At 53.9% G+C, this 20,329-nt stretch overlaps 1 protein-coding gene and 1 long non-coding RNA gene across 3 annotated transcripts in view; one reads left to right on the top strand and one right to left on the bottom strand.

Moving 5' to 3' along the window:
- Positions 1-389: 389 nt before the first annotated feature.
- The window catches only part of Anks6 (ankyrin repeat and sterile alpha motif domain containing 6), a 43,354-nt gene continuing 23,414 nt past the window's right edge, over positions 390-20,329 (top strand). Inside the window, exons 1-9 of one of the 2 annotated variants that reach the window (XM_076564173.1) lie at positions 390-764; positions 7,198-7,700; positions 9,217-9,261; positions 10,274-10,478; positions 12,258-12,364; positions 15,279-15,319; positions 15,606-15,804; positions 16,537-16,586; positions 19,573-19,767. In XM_076564173.1, the coding sequence (XP_076420288.1) occupies positions 433-764; positions 7,198-7,700; positions 9,217-9,261; positions 10,274-10,478; positions 12,258-12,364; positions 15,279-15,319; positions 15,606-15,804; positions 16,537-16,586; positions 19,573-19,767 (1,677 nt within the window). In that variant the 5' untranslated portion in view covers positions 390-432. Of the gene's footprint in view, positions 765-7,197; positions 7,701-9,216; positions 9,262-10,273; positions 10,479-12,257; positions 12,365-15,278; positions 15,428-15,605; positions 15,805-16,536; positions 16,587-19,572; positions 19,768-20,329 lie in introns of both variants that reach the window. The other variant, XM_042272574.2, reaches the window with a different exon arrangement.
- On the bottom strand, positions 13,794-14,599 carry LOC143271844 (uncharacterized). Its single transcript, XR_013049092.1, has 2 exons — positions 14,473-14,599; positions 13,794-13,959 (listed from the first exon to the last, which is right to left on the bottom strand). It is a non-coding gene; the product is annotated as an uncharacterized LOC143271844 (long non-coding RNA).

The raw sequence follows: 20,329 nt of genomic DNA, 5'->3' as shown, positions 1-20,329 counted from the left end.
GCTGCAGTGTGAGCCATACGTCAAAGGCAAGGCACAGGGGCTGGTAGCTTGGCACAGATGGCGAACCCAGCACTGCCGGGTTTCTGGGGCAAACGATGGGACAGGAACCGACGGGTAGACCCGATTCAGTCTCCGACTGTTTAGGAAGTGCAGGGCGATCTGGGGTCGGTGGAGCCGCGGGTTGCGGTCCAGGGGTGATGCCGAGGCCCGCTAGGCCCCGAGGTCGGATTGGCACAGGGCAGGAAGGCTGAGAAGTGACCGCACACTCCAAGCCCACACTCCAAGCCCGGAGGCGGGCCCTGCGCGCGCGTCCCCCAGCAGGCGCGGCCCCGGCGGCGCGCGCGCGCACCCAGGGGGCGGGCCTGCGGACGGCGGGCGGGCGCGCGCGGACGCGGGTGGGAGCGGGCGGCGGCGCTGAGCGGGCGGCCGGCGATGGGCGAGGGCGCGCTGGCCCCGGGCCTGCAGCTGCTGCTCCGCGCCTGCGAGCAGGGCGACACCGACACCGCGCGGCGTCTGCTGGAGCCCGGCGCGGAGCCGGCCGTGGGACCCGAGGCGGGAGCGGAGCAGGCAGGGCCCGAGGCGGCCCGGGTGGCGGAGGCCGGAGCGCCGGTGCCGGTGGACTGCTCGGATGAGGCGGGCAACTCGGCGCTGCAGCTGGCGGCAGCCGGTGGCCACGAGCCACTCGTGCGGTTCCTGCTGCGCCGCGGAGCCTCGGTCAACAGCCGCAACCACTACGGCTGGAGCGCTCTCATGCAGGCGGCCAGGTGAGCGGGCACCGGGAGGGAGAGAGTCCGGGACTCGTGAAAGTGCGAATGGCAGATTTGGAGCCTTGCCTTTTGGTCGTCTGTATGCTGGAACTAGAAGGGCTGTTTCAGAAATACAAGGTTGGGATGTTAGAAACTTTGGCTTTTGAACAGTCTGGAGGTTGCCGAGTGCATCTTCCAGGCGTTCATTCATTCCGTTTTTGCGTCAAGGGTCTCCCAAGAACCTGTCTGCTCACGTTGGCTTTGGGGGATAGGATAACCGGGATCCTGTTAAGTCCCCACTTGGAAGTAGGAGTGGGGTGGTAGATAAAGTAGCAATCCTGATCTGGAAGGACTGACTGTCGTAGCTGACCCCGTTGGGAGAACGGAGGCAATTTTTAGTAAAAATGATGTGTATATCCACGTCTAGACCCGAGGATGTGTAAGAATTAACCGCGACGGGAAAATGTGTGTGTGGGAGGGCACAGTGCACACGTAATGGTGGCAAGTGGTCAGACACCTGGGAGGATGCTGGGACCCGGAAGGGGCTGGAAGTAATGGGAAGCAAGCCCACCGTTGGAGAGAAAAAAGCAGGCACCAGATACTGGGGCTGGGAAGGGTCGGGAGTGTGGAAGGCACAGGGCAGAGTGACTGGACCACAGTTTTGTTTTGCATAGGTCTCATTCACCACGTGTGAGAATGGGCGGAGAGATAGGCTAGAGTCGAGAAGGCTGGTTAGGAAGGCAACAACCCAGGAAAGAGGCATAGTGGTTTGGACCAGACTGAAGTAGATGCTTGTGGCCGTCTGACCCTGCGAAGGGGTCAGGAGAGAGGGAGACAGCAAAATCCATCTCTATAGATTTCTGGCCGTGGGCTACAAATGTACTGAGCTGGAGAGTACAAGAGAAGATACATTTAAAAAAAAAAAAGATTTATTTTTATGTTATGTGTGTGTGTGTGTGTGTGTGTGTGTGTGTGCGCGCGCCTGTGTGGATGTGCACCACATGGGTGCCTGGTGCCTGAGGAAGCCAGGCGGTGGATCCCTTGGAACTGGAGGTACAGACAGTTATGATGTACCTCCCTGCTGGCTTGAGATAGCCCACCCCTGTTGGCTTGAGATAGCCCTGGAATCCACACCCTTCTCCCTATCCCCTCACCCTTGTCCACAGACATCTCCGTAGAGGTTTCCCATCATGCATGCCCTTGCCTATGCCTCCTTGAAGAGCTTCTAGATCTTTCTGGAATGAGTGCTTGGTTGTGTCTGTCTGCAGTGTCCCCTAGTCTCAGGATGACACTCCTGCCCGGACTCTCCTCTATGTCCTTCTGGTTTCTTAAGCTCCCACCGGACAAGATTTCATTCAGTCTTTCTCCACGTCATTTTGTGCTTTTTAAAAAGCGAACGCTGAGCATTTACTCTGTGCCAAGAGTATCTTCTTCACCTTACAGATGAGAGAGAGCCTGAGATTTCGAAGGCAAAACGAGCCTCCAGCGTACAGCTCGTCAGAATGTGTGTGGGCAGGGAGCCCCTCTGCAGAACCCTTAGTGTGAGTTTTTCCTCTTCTGCCCTCAGCAAAGCCTCTCCACTCTCAAGCTTCGCTTCTTCCAGGAAGCCCTCCATGCTGTGGCCATATCCTTTGGCCTCACCACACCAGGAAAGCCTGTCCACTTGCAGCCGGCTCCCTCCCTGTGTGTACCCAACCCTGGCTGTACAGAGGCTCACTGGGATGTCTTTCCAGATGGGGATTCTGGGGTCACCTTTCTAAAGTTTGTGACTGGAGGCCTGGGGTCTGAGGAGAGAGATGGGGGCCACGGAGGACCATGAGAAGGAGGCTCAGAATGACTTCGTACATTTGAGAGCCCTGGACATACACCGTATTTCTGAGCCCCACCTAGCAGAGAGGCCTTGCAAGTCCCAGAGAACTTGCTGAGATCTTGGCTTGCAATGGATCACAGCACTGGTTTACACCAGTGCCACCAACCCTGGGCACCTGGTTCTGCTGCTCAGTTCTGCAGGATGGTCCACATCACCTGACTGATTTCAGTACCTTAATGTGGGCACAAAAGAGATTCTGTTACCCCCGAGGGAACAAGGGGAGGGGACAAGAAGGGGGTGGGGACCCGTCAGAGACAGCAGCAGGTGTCTCTGCAGGAGTGGTTTTTAAGGAGAAAAGGGGAGGTCTGTGCTAGTATGGTAAGTCCTGATTGGACCTGTTAGTCAGTGTGGCCCAATAATGGGTTTTTGGTGGAAGGTGGTGTTTTCATAGTCGGACCTTGCTGTTTGGGTCAGGCATAGGAGAGTGGCCAGATAAAGGACTAGAGGTTGTGGCTAGCTTTAGGGATGTAATCTAATGGACAGCAAGGGTGAGGGAAGGGAGGGGTGTAAGACCTGTTGGCACCGTGGTTGCCATGCCTGGGCCTGATAGAGCCCTCAGTTGGTATTGTAAAAGAGCTGGGATTTGTGGTCCAAGCACTCCAACTTTGACAGTTCCGAATTGAGAGGCTTTGGGCTCCCTTTTCATGCCTCGGTTTGCCACAGGTGCTGTTTTTTTAATTACTATTTTATGTGTGTCTGTGTGCCATGTGCAAGCCTGGTACTCTCAGAAGCCAGAAGAGGGCACGAGAGTCCTTAGAACGGGAGTTACAGGCTTGTCAGCAGGCATGTGGATGCTGGGAATTGAAGCTGGGTTCTCTGGAGGAGCAGCCAGCACTCATAACCACTGAGCCCTCTCTCTGGCCCCGAAGGGTGCTGTTTTGAGAGTGTTAGTATGATACACTCCTTACTGTTCTACAAGACCAAGGTAGAGGGTACCCTGTAAGAAGAGGATTAGAATTCACAATTGACCAGAGCCTGGATACTTTCTTGGTGCTGGCCCTCACAGGTGACTCCACTGTGCTGGAGTTGAGACACACTGAGCTGTCTGCTGCCTGGTCCACTTGAAGGCTCAGGGTCAGGGACTGAGGTAGGGAGACTTCCTGGAGGCTCTGTTCGTCTCTCAGGTCAGGGTGGCCTGTGCCTGCACACTCTCCATCTTTGGACAGTGTTCCAGACAGTCACCGTGTCTACCTAAATGGACTTGTTTTATCATCGTGTGTGTTCCAACATCTGTCAATGAGGCAAGCCATAGAGGCCTTGGGGTAGGACTTGGAGACATTGGTTTCTTATGGTTTTAGTACAAGCAATAGTCTCTATTTGCAAAATGGATGATCCTCTTTCCCCTCCCCAGTAGTGGGGCTTGAATTTAGGAGCTTGCACCTGGCAGGCAAGCATGCTACCACTGAGTTACCACCTCAGCCCTCTTTTAAAGCAGTCTCACTGATTGGCCCAGGCTGTCCTCGAACTTACCTTGTAGTCCAAGCAGGCCTGATGTCCCTGAATCAGCCAGGCCTGCATCATCAGGTCCAGCTAACGGTGGTCTTTCTTGAGCACCTATTTTGTGTCCAGCACTGTGCTTACAGTTTTAAGTGGATCGGCTCCTTCAGTCCACCCAAAACCCCCAGGAAGTATGTAGTATTGCTGCCCTACCTTTTACAGATAGGGCACCGAGCTACAGAGAAGTTAAGTAACTTGCCCGTAGCCACATAGCTAGTTGAGTGACAGAGTAAAACTCACACTGAGACTGATGGCCCAAGAGCTGTGAATCCAGCGACTGACATCTCCCTTTGGGTGCTGGTGGTGGCTCTGAGCAGAGGACGGCATAGCGTGGTCTTCTGGTCACACTTCGGCCTGTTTACCTTCCCTCCGCTTCTGTCTTTACCCAAGGCATGTGGGTGGCCGCCAGGTGCTCTGAGTGGCGAGATCACGTGCCAGCTCTTGAAGCACAGGTGTTAATTGCTGAAATTAATTGGCAGTCCCAGCACCTGCTCAGAAGCCCCCAGCAGCCTCATCTCCAGTAATTACCTATTAGAAATTGAACAGCCGCAAAATTATCTTGGGCTTCGTTGGATCATTTTGTATTTTCAGCCCTAATTGAATGCTCTCTAGGGCTACCTGAGAGTTGAGACAACATCCCCAAATTCAGTATTTCTGCTCGAATTCAGCCCTTTGCTTCCTCTGCAGGAAGTGGGCAGGCTGGAGGAGCTGTGATTTGAGATTCTTGGGGCGGGTTTGGGTCCTGTCACTTCCAAATTGAGATGAATTGCTCTCTGTGCTAATCTTAAGCCCCCTTATCTGTGAAATGGGAGGCTATGTTCCTCTCGGTTTTCAAAGGCGATAAGAATCTGAATGGATCATGTAATCTGCAGTTAGGGATTACACCAGAGTTTATTTTGTGTTCCCCGAACCTGTGGGAGCCTTGAACTCTACTGCAGTGGAGACCAGTGCAGCGCCCCAGGTTGCTGTCTGTCTCAGACCTCCCCTCCCCTGCCATCCTCTCTAGGCATTCATTTATCTATTCATTAGACAGAATATTTTGAACTCTAATATAGGTCATCCCCTGTGTTAGCGGCCGAAGAAGTCACCTAGCCCTGCCCTTAGCCACAATCAGGTAGGGGAGACATGGTTTTTGAAGGAGGGTTCAGGTATAGGCAGAGGGAAGCTGCAGACTTGTGGGTCCTTGGGAGGGAGCCCAGGAAACTGCCCAGAGCTGGTAAGATGGGGTAGGGGTGGGGCTGAGCAAGACAGAGGCTGAGCAGGACAGAGGCCGAGTGAGCACTTTGCTTGGCAGGACTGAATGGCAGAAGCCTGGAGTCAGACATGCTGGAAGTGCAGGGAAGGAAGGAGGAGGCAAGGGACTGGGAAGTATTAGCAATGTAGGCCACCCTCCTGACTCTGGGCGCTTGGCAGGGACCTTGAGGTTTAGGTGTGTGGGCTGCTTGGAGCATGGACAGGAGGGGGCAGGACAGGGGAGGCCTCCAGTTTGCAGAGTTGGCCATTTCTGCGTGTGGGTGCGATTCCCCAGACTGGCCCCTCTGCCGCAGAGCAGAGGCCCCTATCCCGCCCCGGGCTGGTGTGCCAGGCCACCATTCCCATTCACAGGCTGCAGGAGGCAGCCTGCTGTGTCAAGGTTCACAGCCCAGAAGGTATTTTATATTTAGCTGGAGCCTCAGACCAGAGTTCAGCCCTGGCCTTGCCTCCTGCAGTTCAGCCCCTAGATTTAGCACTGACATTCACTTCCAGAAAGGACGGGGGTGAGCAACCCCTTCGGAACCTGCCTGTGAGCCTGACCTCTGCCCTGTGGTCTTCTAACACCCCCTTCCCTAGGATTGCCATTCTTTCCTGTGAGCCGGGAACACCTTAGGACATAAGCCTGCCTGCTGAGAAGTGGCCTCTGCTCTCCCCTGGAGTCAGGGAGTCGGTGGGAGCCTGCCTGTCCCGAATGCAGCCCTAGCCAAAGCTTCCTTGATCTGACCTAGCCCGGTTCACAGCCACCTACGGTGAACATTCCTGCCAGCAGGTGGCAGTAGGCCTCCACGGAGGTGCCAGAGTCCCTTTGCCCAGCCCAGCTGTCACAACTGGCTTGTGCTGGAGTTGGTGGGGGCTGGAAAGGGCAGAAATGAATCACAAGGGCTTTGCCCGTGATGGAATCAGAGTACAGGCAGAGACAGTTTAGCAGGCCGTAAAGCAGTGTACAGGGAACTCAGAGGTGGGGCACAGAGGGATGGAGGGGAGGAGTAAAGGCAGTTGGAGTTAGACTTCGGGGTGTGTGTATGTGCGGGAGAGAGAGAGAGAGAGAGAGAGAGAGAGAGAGAGAGAGAGAGAGAGAGAGAGAGAGAGAGAGAGAGAGAGAGAGATCTGTGTATTTCCTCATAGAAAGCCCGCCTTGTTTTTTTGTTGTTGTTGTTGTTGTTGTTTTTAGATTTATGTCTTTTACTTGACGTGTGTGATGTTTTGCCTGCATGTCTGTGCCTTAGCCTCGGGATTAGGTTTCTTTTCTTTCAGTTTTGGGCATCAGGGGTCTTACTGTGTGAGCAGGCTAGCTTCAAACTCATGGAGATCCTCCTGCCTCTGCCTCTTGAGTGCTGGGATTAAAGGTGTGCATCACCAGGCCTGGGCAGGGCTGGATGTTTTATCCCGGAGTGGTCCTTAGCCAGGCAGGTGACTGTAGCAGGTTGTGGAATGGAAAATGCATGGGTGTTACCATAGCTAATACTGAGTGCCTGCTTCCTTTGGCCAATCACAGTTCCAGGAGCTCTCTACATATATGCTTGGTAAGCCACAACCCGTCTTTCATGGAGGTAGGATCATAGCCCCGTTTTACAGATCAGAAAATGAAGGCACAAAGAAACGAAGTCTTTCTCAGTGTCACATGGAGGAGAGACCTAGATTCCAAGCTAGACAGGGCTTCTGTCATCGGATGAGGATGGGTGCACAGATCCTGGTACCTCACCCCAGGCCGTGGTCGTGACATCTAAGCAGCCCCTGTACCCGCAGTAGTTGACAGTGGTGAGGGTTACCGGAGCTGTTCACTTATCAGTGTTTTCTGTTTAGTGCCACTAATTCCCATCTTCCTGGCAGGTGTGGGCATGCGAGTGTGGCGCACCTCCTTTTGGATCACGGGGCTGACGTCAACGCTCAGAATCGGCTAGGTGCCAGCGTGCTCACTGTGGCGTCTCGGGGCGGCCACCTGGGTGTAGTGAAGCTGCTGCTAGAGGCAGGCGCCATGGTGGACCCTCACAACCCCTCTGGAGAGTCACCAGCCATGGGAGGCAGCAGGGATGAGCTGCTGGGCATCACAGCCCTGATGGCCGCCGTTCAGCATGGGCACGAGGCTGTGGTCCGCTTGCTGATGGAATGGGGTGCAGACCCCAACCACACAGCCCGGACCGTGGGCTGGAGCCCTCTGATGCTGGCGGCCCTCCTTGGGAAGCTCAGTGTGGCGCAGCAGCTGGTTGAGAAGGGAGCCAACCCCGACCACCTCAGTGTGCTGGAGAAGACGGCCTTCGAGGTTGCCCTTGACCGCAAGCACAGGGATCTGGCTGACTACCTGGACCCACTGACCACTGTCAGGCCGAAAACAGGTCAGGCCAAAATACCCCCGTCCCTGCTGTGGTCTCACAGAGGAGTGTTTAGGTGGCACGAGCCAGGGTTTGCCCATCCAAAAGAGTGTGCAGAAATAGGAGTCTGGACAGGCAGGCCATGAGCTTTGAGCTATACCATGCCTATGAGTGCCTGTGACACACAGGCCTTACTCATTTGTCAACCGGACCAGGTGCTCTGGGGAAGAGCCTATGAACTTGTAGAGTGAGGCCTTTCCTCCCTAAGTGTTGGCTCTGGTTCGGCGGTCCCAGGATCCTTCCTGAACAGAGAGAGGCCAGCCCAGTTTTCTCTGTAAGAGGCCAGATCACGAACACTTAGCCTTCCTGGCCCAGCTAGGTGCTGATGCGATGATTATTGGCCCTTGTTAGGGTGAAAGCAGCCACGCCTAGAACGTAAATGAGTAGGTGTGACCTTGGGCTGAGTACAGAGACAGACTTTGGACAGGTTGGTCCCAAGCCTACAATGGTACCCCCTATTCAGGAATGGCGTGCTGGCCATCAAATCCCCAAGGACCAGTTCACTGAAAATTAGTATAGAGTAGCAGCTGCCTTTTGAGTGTGGGTTTTTCTGGCACTGAGTTGGCTCCATGTTTCTGAAGTACCTTCCTCCTGTGCCTTGGGACAACCTGGTGGCGTGGATATTGTCTCCCTGCGGGTGATGGGGCAGCCTGTCCAGAAGCATACCTTCTAACATTCTAGTTCACATGGAGCCCAGACTCCCTGCTCGTCCCAGGCAGCCCGGAGCCATAGGTGTCCCTCCTGGAGTTCAGGAAGCTGGCAGGTGTCTTGCCTCTGCTGCCCGGCATGCGGACTGGCTTTAAGGAGTGCTTGTTTGTAGACAAACTGCAGGGACCCTGGTGGGCCAGATGTGGCATGGGTGTGTGGAGGGAGGGGCTTATGTGAGTGGGTTCTTGGTAGGCGTGGAGTCTCAGCACCAGCTCAAGGAAGGGAGTCCTGTGTGAGGGTGTCTGATGGACGATAGTCTAGACAGCTGTCTGCAGACTGGGCAGGGCACTCAGGTCCTTAGTGCTCAGGAAGAAAGAAAAAGGGGCTGTTGTCTTTACTGGGGCCACGGTCGTGACTTCCTGAGCTCAGCTGCGTAGTGTCACAGGGTACTCTGACCTCGTACTTAGTTCATTGTTGTTAGATTTTAGAAGTTAAAAAAAAAATCAGTTTCCTTTTCCAATTCCTATAGAAGGGACTCTTTTTCAGACCCTGCTTTTTTATTAGCCTAGGTAAATACACCCCTAAAATTTCAGTGCCTGGATCTGATAGCTTCTTTGGCTTGTAGTTGGGGCAGTGGTCTATCCCTGCAGGTTTTCAAAAGCTGGCAGTGACAGCTGCCCAGGATGGCTGTCACATAGTCCACTGGCCCTGGCCTCGGCCCCAAGGCTCCTAAGGGCATGCCTTTTAGAAAGCCACCCTGGACTCTGACCGCTGCAGCTTTACAGTGTGTTAACGTCTCCTCTGCTAATTCTGAAAATCTCTGTTTGCCCAGATGAGGAGAAGAGTCGACCTGACATTTTCCACGCACTGAAGATGGGTAAGTGCTTCAGAAAGCGGCTTCGGATGTTGAAGAGGCCGAGGCCACACCCTCAGGCCTGCCCCTTGGATACAAGGAATCTGATAAAGATACGCAGTTTTAGTTTTTTGCCTTTTTTTTTCTTAAGTATTTTTTTTTTAACTTTTGTGAGATTATAGTTCACTTTCCCCAGGGAAGTGTGGGCCCTGGGGGCCCGTATTTATTAGAGCGTTCTACCCACAGATTCTAGAACACTCTGTCCCCATGTCCCTGCAGTCCCACCAGCTAGATGCTGAGCTGTACCCTGGCTTCTCTCTCTACTGGCCGCAGTTTTGTTATCCCAGAGTGTCCATGTGTGTGAGAGACAGTGTCCCACACGTGTGCCATGGCATCAGGTGGAAGGTCAGCGGTCAGCTTCCGGTGTTACCGTCCACCTTCCTTCCTTCCACCACGAGAGGGTGTTTCTTATGGTTCTGCTTCATATGTCAGGCCAGCTGTCCTGCAAACTGCTGGGATTCTCCTGTCCTCTGCCTCCCTACAGGAGCACTGAGATTACAGATACTCTTGCTACGTGTGTCTGCTACATGTGTGAGCTGGAGATTCGAACTCAAGTTCTTATGCCTGCAGGGCAAGCCCTTTTACCCACTGGTCCATCTCCCATGCCCCTGGGTTTCCTCTTGATACAGACATCACCTTCAGGCAGCCCTCCTGGATCTCCACTCACCATCTAGATCTGTGTTTTCCCTCTGCAGGCCTGTCTGTGGCCCTCCCTCACACTCCCTACTCCTTGAGACATGGGAAGTACTTCTGTTTATTCATTCCCTGAGACACAGGAAGTACTTCTGATGCTCATGTGCTAGTCTCCATCTCAGAGGGATCTGAGTGGGGCTCTCTCTGACCCACCTTGGTGCCCCCCCGCCCCCCCCGTGACCACAGGAGAGGCAGAGTGAGCGAATGTTCATCATGGGAGACAACTGGATACAGAGCTTGTGGCGCCAGGGCCATGGGTCACCTGGACTCCTGTCGTTTGTAGGAAACTTCCAGCTGGTCAAGGAGATTGCCGATGAAGACCCCAACCACGTGAACCTGGTCAACGGTGACGGGGCGACCCCGCTGATGCTGGCGGCTGTCACGGGGCAGTTGCCCCTGGTACAGCTGCTGGTGGAGAAGCACGCAGACATGGACAAGCAGGACAGTGTGCATGGCTGGACAGCCCTCATGCAGGCCACCTACCACGGGTCTGTGTCTCCCACCCTCTCCACAACTCCCTCCATGTGAGGCCAAGCAGGTGCTCTGGCTGGGGGACTGGGGTTTTCTGATCTGAGATACACCCTCTAGCCCAGGGCTGTGGGGACACCGAGGCCTGCAGAAAAGATCCGTTCAGCCAGCCTCCTGTCTCCATCCAGGGCACGTGCTAGCCTGCCTTGGAATTCCCGGTGGCCGTGAAAACCCATGCAGCAGGTGGCATTTTAGGCAGAAAGATGCATTTCTCAAGTTCGTTTTCAGCTGAACTGTGTGATTAGTTCATCTGGGGTTTTCACATGGCAGTTCAGAGACCGCCATTAAGCGTCCCCTCTGTGATAGGAGCAGTGGTCACACATGCCTGGGCTTTTCATGACCTTAGACTCTGATAGTCATCTTGACCCCCTTTAAAATGTGATCATCATGGCCAGGTGGGCTATCCCCCTCCTGCAGGCCCCTCTGGGGACATCTTGTAGCTGCTAAATGTCCTGGCTCCCCTTAGGGGCTTTCCTCTTGCCTGGTTCAGCTGGCCACATCACACTCCTTCATTGGTTGTTATCTGATGAGCCTAAAATCCCTGACCCTGCAGAAGCTTCTGGAAGGAGGTTTCTGAGACGTAGGTGTGGTGGCTGAGCACTTTGGGGGCAGAGGCCCTGGTTTTTATCGTCATTAAGGAAGAGCATTAGGACAGATAGGAAGCACATTTGCCCCTGATCTGCTGAGTGATAGGACATGATGGCCTGTGAGAACAGTGGTGATTGTCCATTCCCTGCTTAAACATCTGGAGACCGTGTGCCTGGCTAATGTTGCCAGGCTTGTTGTCTAGGAACACAGCCACACTTTTCCCGTCACTTGGTTTGTTAGTCAGTGTTGTGTCACTCTTAACAAAATGCCGAGGCAGTTAATTTATGAAGAAACAGGTTTGTTGTGGTTCCTGGTTCTAGAGGTTGCTGTTCAAGTTGGAGCAGTCCCAAGGCTTCCAACCTCTGGTGAAAGTATCCATGGCACAGGCAGTGACTTAGTTAGGGTTTCTGTGGCTATAGAGAGAAACCAACTCTTTGTTTATTTGTTTGTTTGTTTTTTTGTTTGGTTGGTTGGTTAGTTTTCAAGACAGGGTTTCTCTGTGTAGCCTTGGCTGTCCTGTAACTCACTCTGTAGACCAGGCCAGCCTTGAACTCACATAAATCCACCTGCCTCTGCCTCCCAAGTGCTGGGATTAAAGGCACGCTCCATGGCAATTCTTACAAAGGAAAACATTTAATGAGGTGGCTTACAGTTCACAGGTTCAGTCCATTACCATCATGGTGGGACATGGCGGCATGCAGGCAGACATGGTGCTGGAGAAGGAGCTGAGAGTGCTACATCTTTGATCCTCAGGCAACAGGAAGTTGTCTGAGACACTGGGAGTGGATTGAGCACATATGAGATCTCAAAGCCCACCCCTACAGTGACACACTTCCTCCAACAAGGCCATCCCTACTCCAACAAAACCACACCTCCTAATAGTGCCACTCCCCATGAGCTTATGGGGGCCAATTACATTCAGACTACCACAGGCAGGGAGCAAGTGTCCAATCAAGTGCTCAATCCAGGGCAAAAGCAGAGGTCCATAACCCCCTGTGGGCACATACACAGTGACCAGGAGGCCTCTATAAGGCCCCACCTCTAACGGTCCACAGCACCTTCCTGTGATCCAGCATTTGCATATGGGCTGTAAGGTCATCGATATCCAAATGAGAATAGGGAATCTAACTGCCTGCCTCTTCGCTCCCCAGAAATAAGGAAATTGTCAAGTATCTGCTAAATCAAGGGGCTGATGTTGCTCTTCGGGCCAAAAATGGGTACACGGCCTTTGACCTGGTGATGCTGCTGAACGATCCTGGTGAGTAAGCCTGCAGAGGGTGCTCAGCCACCATACCCTTCCTCACCTGGGAACCAAACAGTGCCTCCCATCACTGTATGAAGCCTATGCTGATTTGCAGAAGGAACAGTCTCAGGTGTCAAGGGCACACCTGATGCCCTTGGGACACTCTCTGCTAGCCGCCTTCTAGCACCAGCCACCGTGGAGTTGCTGGGGAGAGAGGACAGACAAGGGCCTGTGGCTTTGTAGGCTGTTAGGACCTAGACCCATTCTGTGGTCACAGCCAGAAATGCTAAGTGACTTTGCAGGAAACAGAAAGGGCCTTTGACAAGAAAAGTTAAGTGGAGGAGGAGCCCCACTCTATTCTGTGTGAGGGGCTGCAGGCCCAGGTCCTGCTCTGGTGTGTCCACCTCATTTCCCTCTCTGGGCTGTCCACGGCCCTGCTGCTCCCCTCCAGCCTCCCCTGCACTCACTGGCCCTCTTCTAAGGCCTGGGGTTTCCAAATAGGGGCTGGGTCTCTCTGGCATGTTATCATGGTTATCCTGGAGGTTCAGTCTAGAGATGGAGGCGTTCAGAGGCCTCCTGAGCCAGAGGCTTTGAGCCTGAGCTGGGATCCCAACCCCAAGTTGTAGGAATGGAGGCTTTTTAAAAGCTGCATTTGCTCTGTGTATGGCTTGGTGTCCGTGTGGTCGGGATGACTGGAGAAGCTGGTTTTCTTTTCTACCATGGGTTTTTGGGAATTGTACTCAGTGTGTCAGGCCTGGAAGCAGGTGCCAATGCCCTCTGGACCATCTCTACACCCTAGCCTCCCCCAACCTCCTTCTAAGACAGGGTCTCACTGTATAGACCAGGCTGGCCTTAAACTCAGCCTCCTGACTAGGCATGTGGGCATGTCCCATACCCATTCTTAGTGTTTGGGGCTTTTCTTTAATGATTAAAAACATTTTTTGTATGTATGATTGGTTTGCTTACATGGGGCCAGATAGTGCATTGGATTCCCGGGAACTAGAGCTGCAGCCTAATATGAACTGCCGTGTGGGTGCCTGGAACTAAACCCAGGTCCTCTGCAAGAGGAGTCAATGCTCTTAACTGCTGAGCCATTTTTCCGGCCCTCAGGTTTTTAAGTGAACATTTTGTCCAAACTTTCACCCAGACACTTATCTGTTATCGAATGCTTAGAGAGCGGGCACTTTCTCTGTCTTTCTTACTTACTGCTGCATCATCAAGGACGTTGGAAAGGATAGACGGATAGAAGATTGGCAGGTGAGTCCAGGTGGTCCCCAGCCCAGACCCTCCTCACTGCATGTGGATGCATCCCCCAGCCCAGGCCCTCCTCACTGCACATGGATGCGTCTCCCAGCCCAGGAGCTCTGAGTACTTTCTTCTTCACAATCTTGTCCAACACTCTTTTTAAAAAAATCCAGTGGAATTCACAATAACTAAAAGTGCATTTAAATTTTTTAATTTGCATTTATTTTATGCCGATTTTTTTTCTGGTGCCAAAAGATTTTGTTCTGCAATTTCCCCTGGGATGTGGTTTGCCTCCGTGCAGCAGCCTCTTAAGGGACAGTGCGTTCCTTTCCAGTGGGGTCAGCTCAGGAGGCAGGGGAGTTCACCTGTGGGTTAAAATGACACGAGGGCATCTTTTTTTATTTTATTTAATTAACTTTTTTTTCATTTATTTTACATAGTGACCACAGTTTCCCCTCCCTCCTCTCCTCCAGTTCCCTCCCCCTACACTCCCATCTACCCCCCTCCCCATCCACTCCTCCATCTCCATTCAGAAAGGGGCAGGCCTCCCCTGGGCTTGAACAAAGCATGGCACATCAAGTTGAGGCAGGACCCAGCTCTTCCCCCTGCTGGCTAGGTAATCCAGCATGGGGAACAGGTTTCCAAAAGCCAGCTAAGCACCAGGAACAGGTCCTGATCTCACTGCTAGGAGCCTTACAAAGAGACCAAGCTACACAACTGTCACCCCCATGCAGAGGGCCAAGGTCAGTCCCATGCAGGCTCCCTAACTGTTGGTCCAGAGTCCGTGTGCTCCCACGAGCTCAGGTCAGCTGTCTCTGTGGGTTCCCCTGACAGTACATCTTAAGTTCAACTGTGCGTCCTAGGTGCTTTTGACTCACCTGGAATATTCAGTGACTGGAGAATCTTCATCGAAATCTTCAGTTCAGCATCAACCCCTGCATTTTTAAGCATGTGCAGAAAAGATTGAGCACTGTTTGGGAGGTCACTGATGCAGTGCCCAGCCTTACTGTTTAGCCTGGGCATTCCTACGGACTCTCCCATTATCCTGCTGGAATGGCACACACCAATCCTTTAAAGACATCCTTGGGATGCTTGGTGGCTTTTCAGATTTGCATACCTCTGATGGTCTGGGCAGTTTCACGGGTATCCTTAAAGTGAACATGAAGATTTGAACCTACTGATTTGCATGATTTTGTCAGGTTTTCTGGGTCAAGAGAATAGTGAGCCATTTTCATAGGATGCCCTAGGTGCTTACAGGAAGTGCTAATGTGATTTAAAACCCTCTTGCATACTGAATTCCAGCACCTTGAGCATCCAAAGAATCCCCTTGAAATCCTCTAGACATGTTTATGTGCTGGGGGTTAATGCCACCTCCTTATGAACCACATAGAGAGACTGTGTAATTTACCTACCATTAGCCACGCTAGGACAGAAACCAAATAGGAACTGCTGTAGTCTGGCTGAGATCCTGTGCTCTTCACCACCCAGTCTCCTGACTTCTGGGAAGGAGGGGGGTCTCTGATAACAGCGAATGGAGGGGTGAGGAGCTTGAGCTGGGGACTCAGGTTATGCCTACCCTGGTGTTGCAGAACTGAGTCCTGGAACTGAAAAGGGGCGATTTGGGCCCCTCCTCGGGGCCAGGAAGATGTATTCACAGGTCAAACACTGTTTTTCGTGCCCACAGACACTGAACTTGTCCGACTGCTGGCATCTGTGTGCATGCAGGTGAATAAGGACCGAGGCCGGCCCAGCCACCGACCGCCCCTGCCCCACTCGAAGGCCAGGCAACCCTGGAGCATCCCCATGCTGCCCGATGACAAGGGCGGCCTGAAGGTTTGCCTTCCTCTTCGGAAGGGCTGGGGAAGGGTTTGGCCAGCAGCGTGGTCGCTAAGGAAGGGTGCTGTGGTTGATTGGCACCTAGGAAGAGGAAAGCTGTATGGAGTACGACCCTTGTCCCCGGGCCGGTTCTTTGGTCTCTGCAGCTGACGTCTGTCTCCTCCCTCCCACACAGTCCTGGTGGAGCCGGATGTCCAACAGGTTCCGAAAGCTCAAACTTATGCAGACACTGCCACGCGGACTGGCTGCCAACCAGCCTCTGCCTTTCTCTGATGAGCCTGAGCTGGCGCTGGACTCCACCATGCGGGCACCCCCCCAGGACAGGACTAGCCACCTCGGGCCACCTGAAGCAGCCCGTGGGGCCAAAGACAGCGGTGAGAAGGGCTGCAGGTGGGGGAGTTTCCAGTGGAGGCGCCAAGGCCCAGGTCCCGCCGAGCGGCTGGCCATGACATGGTGCGGGGATGAGACACAGGAGCAGTGGCTGCTCTGGGAGTCACTAGAAGTAGGCAGATGCCGTGCCGAATGTAATGAAGTGGGCAGTGGTAACCAGCACAGGAGCCCCATGCTCTGGTTCTTGACTCCCCACTAAGGGGCCACAGACCACGCACGGGCTCTTTTGCCTTTGATGGTTGGTGTCTGCACAATCCAGTGTGACTGGCTTGTGGTACTGCAAGCGTCTGAAATACAGTGAGCCCCTGCAGGGAGGTAGTGAGCTTCACACCATTGGGGCCTTCAACAGACTGAGCAGCCTCGCCGGGTTGCCGGGGCAGATTTCCACACTGGAAGGAAGATGGATTGGAGATGTTCCCCCCGGCAGTCAGATTCCATCCTGGATCGACTCCTTGGCCCGGCTGTTGGAGAGACAGACTATTGAGTGGGCAATGCTGCTCTCTGACCCAGTATGGCAGCGGCTTCCGGAGAGGCTGCAAACATACTCTGAGATGACTTTAAATGCCTTCCATCTGTTAGTATATCGAACACCAATCGTTATTAAATATTTAAGCCCCCGGGAGAGCTGGATTTCCAGGATGTAGGGCCCCCAGTGCCACTCCGCAATCTGTGGTCACGGGGAGGGGCGTTTCAGGAAGCTTCTATTTGCTTTGCAGGTCCTGGGAGCCCAAGGGGAGAGAAGGAAGATGTGTTACTGACAACCATGGTGAGTGGGGCCCCCAAAAGCATGAAAGGCAGGAGGGGCAGTGTGGTCCCTTCGCAGGCAGTGAAGGACCAGGACGCAGGCCTCTGTGCTGGCTACTGCTGCCCACTTTATTGCAGTCTATCACATGGGGACTGCCAGGCCCCGGCTGGCTGATGCTGAGGAGGAGGAGGAGGAGGAGGAGGAGGGTGAGCGTTTGCCTCCGTGGTGGCCACAGGTAGATGGTGCTCAGAATGGGCACCCGTGAATGAAGCGCTGGTGCCTAGGGATCGGTGTGGATGCTAGCCCTGAACTGTGAATGAGGCCTCATGAGCCTTTGGATCCTCATACAGCCCAGGCTGGCCTCAGTCTCACTGTGTAGCCTGTGTGCCGAGGGTGACTTTCCTTCAGATCCTCCCACTCCAATACCTCTATCTCCTGAGTTCTGGGATTAAGGGAACCCATCATGCCAAGTTAACACAGAACCTGGGCCTTGTCGCTAGGGAAACGCTCTTCCACGTAGAGACTCATCCCCAGATCTTGATGGCCAATCCAAGTCCTGGCCATGTTGCAGGGACTAGTGGGACAGATTGATGGCCAGCATTAGTCAGGAAGACTCGGCATTCTGGTTAAGTGGGGGAACTGAGGAAAGGGTGTCTCTAGTCTAAGGAAGGCCTCAGTTTCCTGATCTGTAAGCTTAGAACTAGGCTAAGCTAAGAGCATCAGAAGGTCCCCGAGGTGACAGGGGTACAATAAGACAGCTCTGTGGAGTTGGGACCCTGGATTCCTCTATTGCAGTTCCCCAGGCATGAGCCACCATCTGTAGGCTACCTCACAGTCCAAGAGGCTGCCAGAGCTCTGGCCATCGCAGCCTGTGTTAGACTTTCCACTGCTGAGACAGAATCTTTTGAGTACAACTTACAGGGAAGAAAGATTTTTGAGGGCTCATGGTTCTAGAGCTTTCCACCTGTGATCTCTTGGTTCTGTGACTGGATGTCACAGTAAAGGAAAACCGTTCAGTCCGCGTAGCGAGAAAGAGGGAGTGGACCCCACATGTCACTTCTGCTCACGGCAGAGGGGTTACAGTTCAGTCACATGGGCAGGGCACACTGTGAAGAAAGCTGGCCCGTGAAGTCTGGTCCAGGTGCTCAGTCCCTATTAAACGTCAGAGATGTTGTTGCCGAGAGATTTGGAAGGTAGACCCCCTCAGAAAAGCTGCATTCTCTAACTAAGGGGGTGATGGTCATCACAGTGGCAATTTTTAAGTGAGGTTGTCCCCCAGAGGCTCAGCCTAGTGTTTGGCTCAGAGTAAGCACTGTGTGACCTTGACTGTGTTATCACACCTCTCTCTGCCTGATGTTCCGTGGCACTAGAAAGTCTCATGGTTAGAGCACCTCGGCACTAGGACTCCAATTCTGGCCAGCAGGGGGCAGTATTGTCAAGGACAGGCAAGCCCGAGCAACTGGGCTGCCAGGCAACCGGGCCAGAGAGGCTGAGCACAGAGTGGTCCTGGCCCTGGTCCACACTTTGCCTGGCCACCAGGTGTGATTGACGGCCCTCAGGATTACCAAGATCACACATCCAGAGTGAGTCATGGTGGCATTTTTATGGTTTTCATCCCGTCTGGGTTTTTCCTGAGCCTTTTTAGTGTTTAAGATTGTGGAATCATGTTGTACTAATAAGAGCAAATACCTTACCACTTGCTAAGTGTTCAGCTCTTTACACATCCTCACTCAACTTTCCCAGAACCGCACAAGGCTGGTGGTATTAAAATTTCCCCATGGTGTGTTGGACCTGATTTATTAACAATTTACCATGATCTTTTCCATGTCATTAAAACCTTGTTTAGCCATATCATGTTTAATAGCCGTGTGACGGGACATTCTATCATAGAGCGATTTCACCCAAGGCAGACCCACGGGAGTTGAGGGGCTGGTCTATAGCTCTTTGTAATTTTAACAGCTCTGCTGAACATCCGTCCCCTGCCATCTCCTCCACTTCCTAATTATTCCTCAGGCAAAGAATGTGGAAGTCATTGGCTTCCAGAAGGGCCGCAGCAACTGTGCCCATCTGTGGTGGTGGGTTGGCCCCCCTGAGTATCTAGCCCAGCCCCTCGGGTAGAGGAAGCTTGTGCATTCCAGAGAGGGTGACACCCGTCCACTGACTGGCAGAGAAGCAACTTAGCCAGTGAGGGAAGCCTGGGAGGCCTACCTCCAGCCCTGGCACTCCTTTCCCACTGCTTGTGCGCAGCTAGAGGGCACCAGTGTGCCCACTTGGTGGCCCATGGTGGGTGGCTGCTGGTCCATGACTCTGTCGGCCCCAGGGTAGATGTTTGCGGCCACTGGTGCCAAGATGCCTGCCCGCCCGCCCACCCCGAGGCAGGGTTAGCTGTTGTGGGACGTCCCATGGAGGACCCTACGGCACTAGGCTCAGTCTTTTATTTAACATGAATGTGGACATGAGAATGCTGCTGCACACATCAGCTGTCAGGGCTGTGTGGTTTAGACTGACCCCAGCAGCACAGAGTCATACTAAGTCACAGCTGAGAAAATGTCAGTGTGGAAGCCTGGGCAGGGCGTGGAGGGAGTGAGGCTGGGCTGGGAGCTCTCAGCCTCTGCCTCGTATGCCTTCAGCTGGTTTTGTAGCTCTGCAGTCTCTTCTGTACCCCCTGGCCCACACCCTGCCCATCCTATGTCTGGAATGTTCTCTGCTCCAGCTTCCCTGAGCTGTCCATTGAGCTCAGTTCTCTGCCGCTGCAGAGTGGTCCCCCACCCCCTTCATTCCCCACTCTGCCATCTCTTCGTCTCTCTGGTTCTCTGTCTGCTGCCCGTGCCCTCATCTTGCCATGGTGCACTGGGTTACTGGGAGGAGAGCGGTGTAATGCCCTCTGGGCTCCTCTTCCCAGTGGAGAAGTGGGCAGGGTACCGTCATCTACAGTGCTGGAAAACTGGATCCTTCCCCCGGTGTGGGAGCTTCCTGGGCCCATCTAATCCTGGCTTGTCTTTTTCAGCTACGGAATGGCGCTCCCTTCCCCCGGCTGCCCAGTGACAAGCTGAAGGCCGTCATCCCCCCCTTCCTGCCTCCGTCCAGCTTTGAGCTGTGGAGCTCTGACAGGTCCCGCATGTGTCGCAACGGGAAGGCAGACCCCACAAAGACGGTGCTGCCCCCCAGAGCCAGCAGGGCCCACCTTGTGGGCACAGACCCCGTAAGTCATCTGGTTGTGGGGCTTTGACACTATTCACAGAGAGCCCGGGTGTGTGGCCAGCAGAGGAGCCTCAGGCACCAGGACCCCGGCTGGGTCCCAACCACTTCCTTCTTTTAAGTGAGCCATGCCCCTTAGTCTAAGTAGATCCTACCAAAGAACTGAGCATGTGGAAGGTTAAAACGTTGCAAGGGTGGGGTGTGGAGGCCAGGGACCTCTGTCTTCTCTGGAGCCCTGGCTCCTCTCTGGGGAACAGTTTGAGGATCCACTCTAGCCTTCCGGCCTCTCCTTCAGCTGGTGAGGAAAGAAGTACCTTGGGAAATGGCTTTCTGACTATCACCGGCCTGGTGGGGGTGGGTCAGAAATCAGTTCATGGCTTCTCATGGACTCTATCATGTAGCTCAGGGCTGTGGCCAAGAGCACATGCTGGGTGACCACTGAGGGCGCTCCTGGGGATTTTGTGGGAGGGGACGCCTGTCTCTTTGCCCACTGTGGCCTCTAGCCTGGAGGCCTTGGTCTGTTTCTGAGCTGCCCACTGTGACCCCTGACAGCAGGGCCAGATGGT

Source organism: Peromyscus maniculatus, chromosome 2 (assembly GCF_049852395.1).
Source record: "Peromyscus maniculatus bairdii isolate BWxNUB_F1_BW_parent chromosome 2, HU_Pman_BW_mat_3.1, whole genome shotgun sequence".
Classification (NCBI taxonomy): domain Eukaryota; kingdom Metazoa; phylum Chordata; class Mammalia; order Rodentia; family Cricetidae; genus Peromyscus; species Peromyscus maniculatus.
Note: the sequence above shows the minus strand (reverse complement) of the source record. Positions and strands in the feature narration are given on the sequence as shown.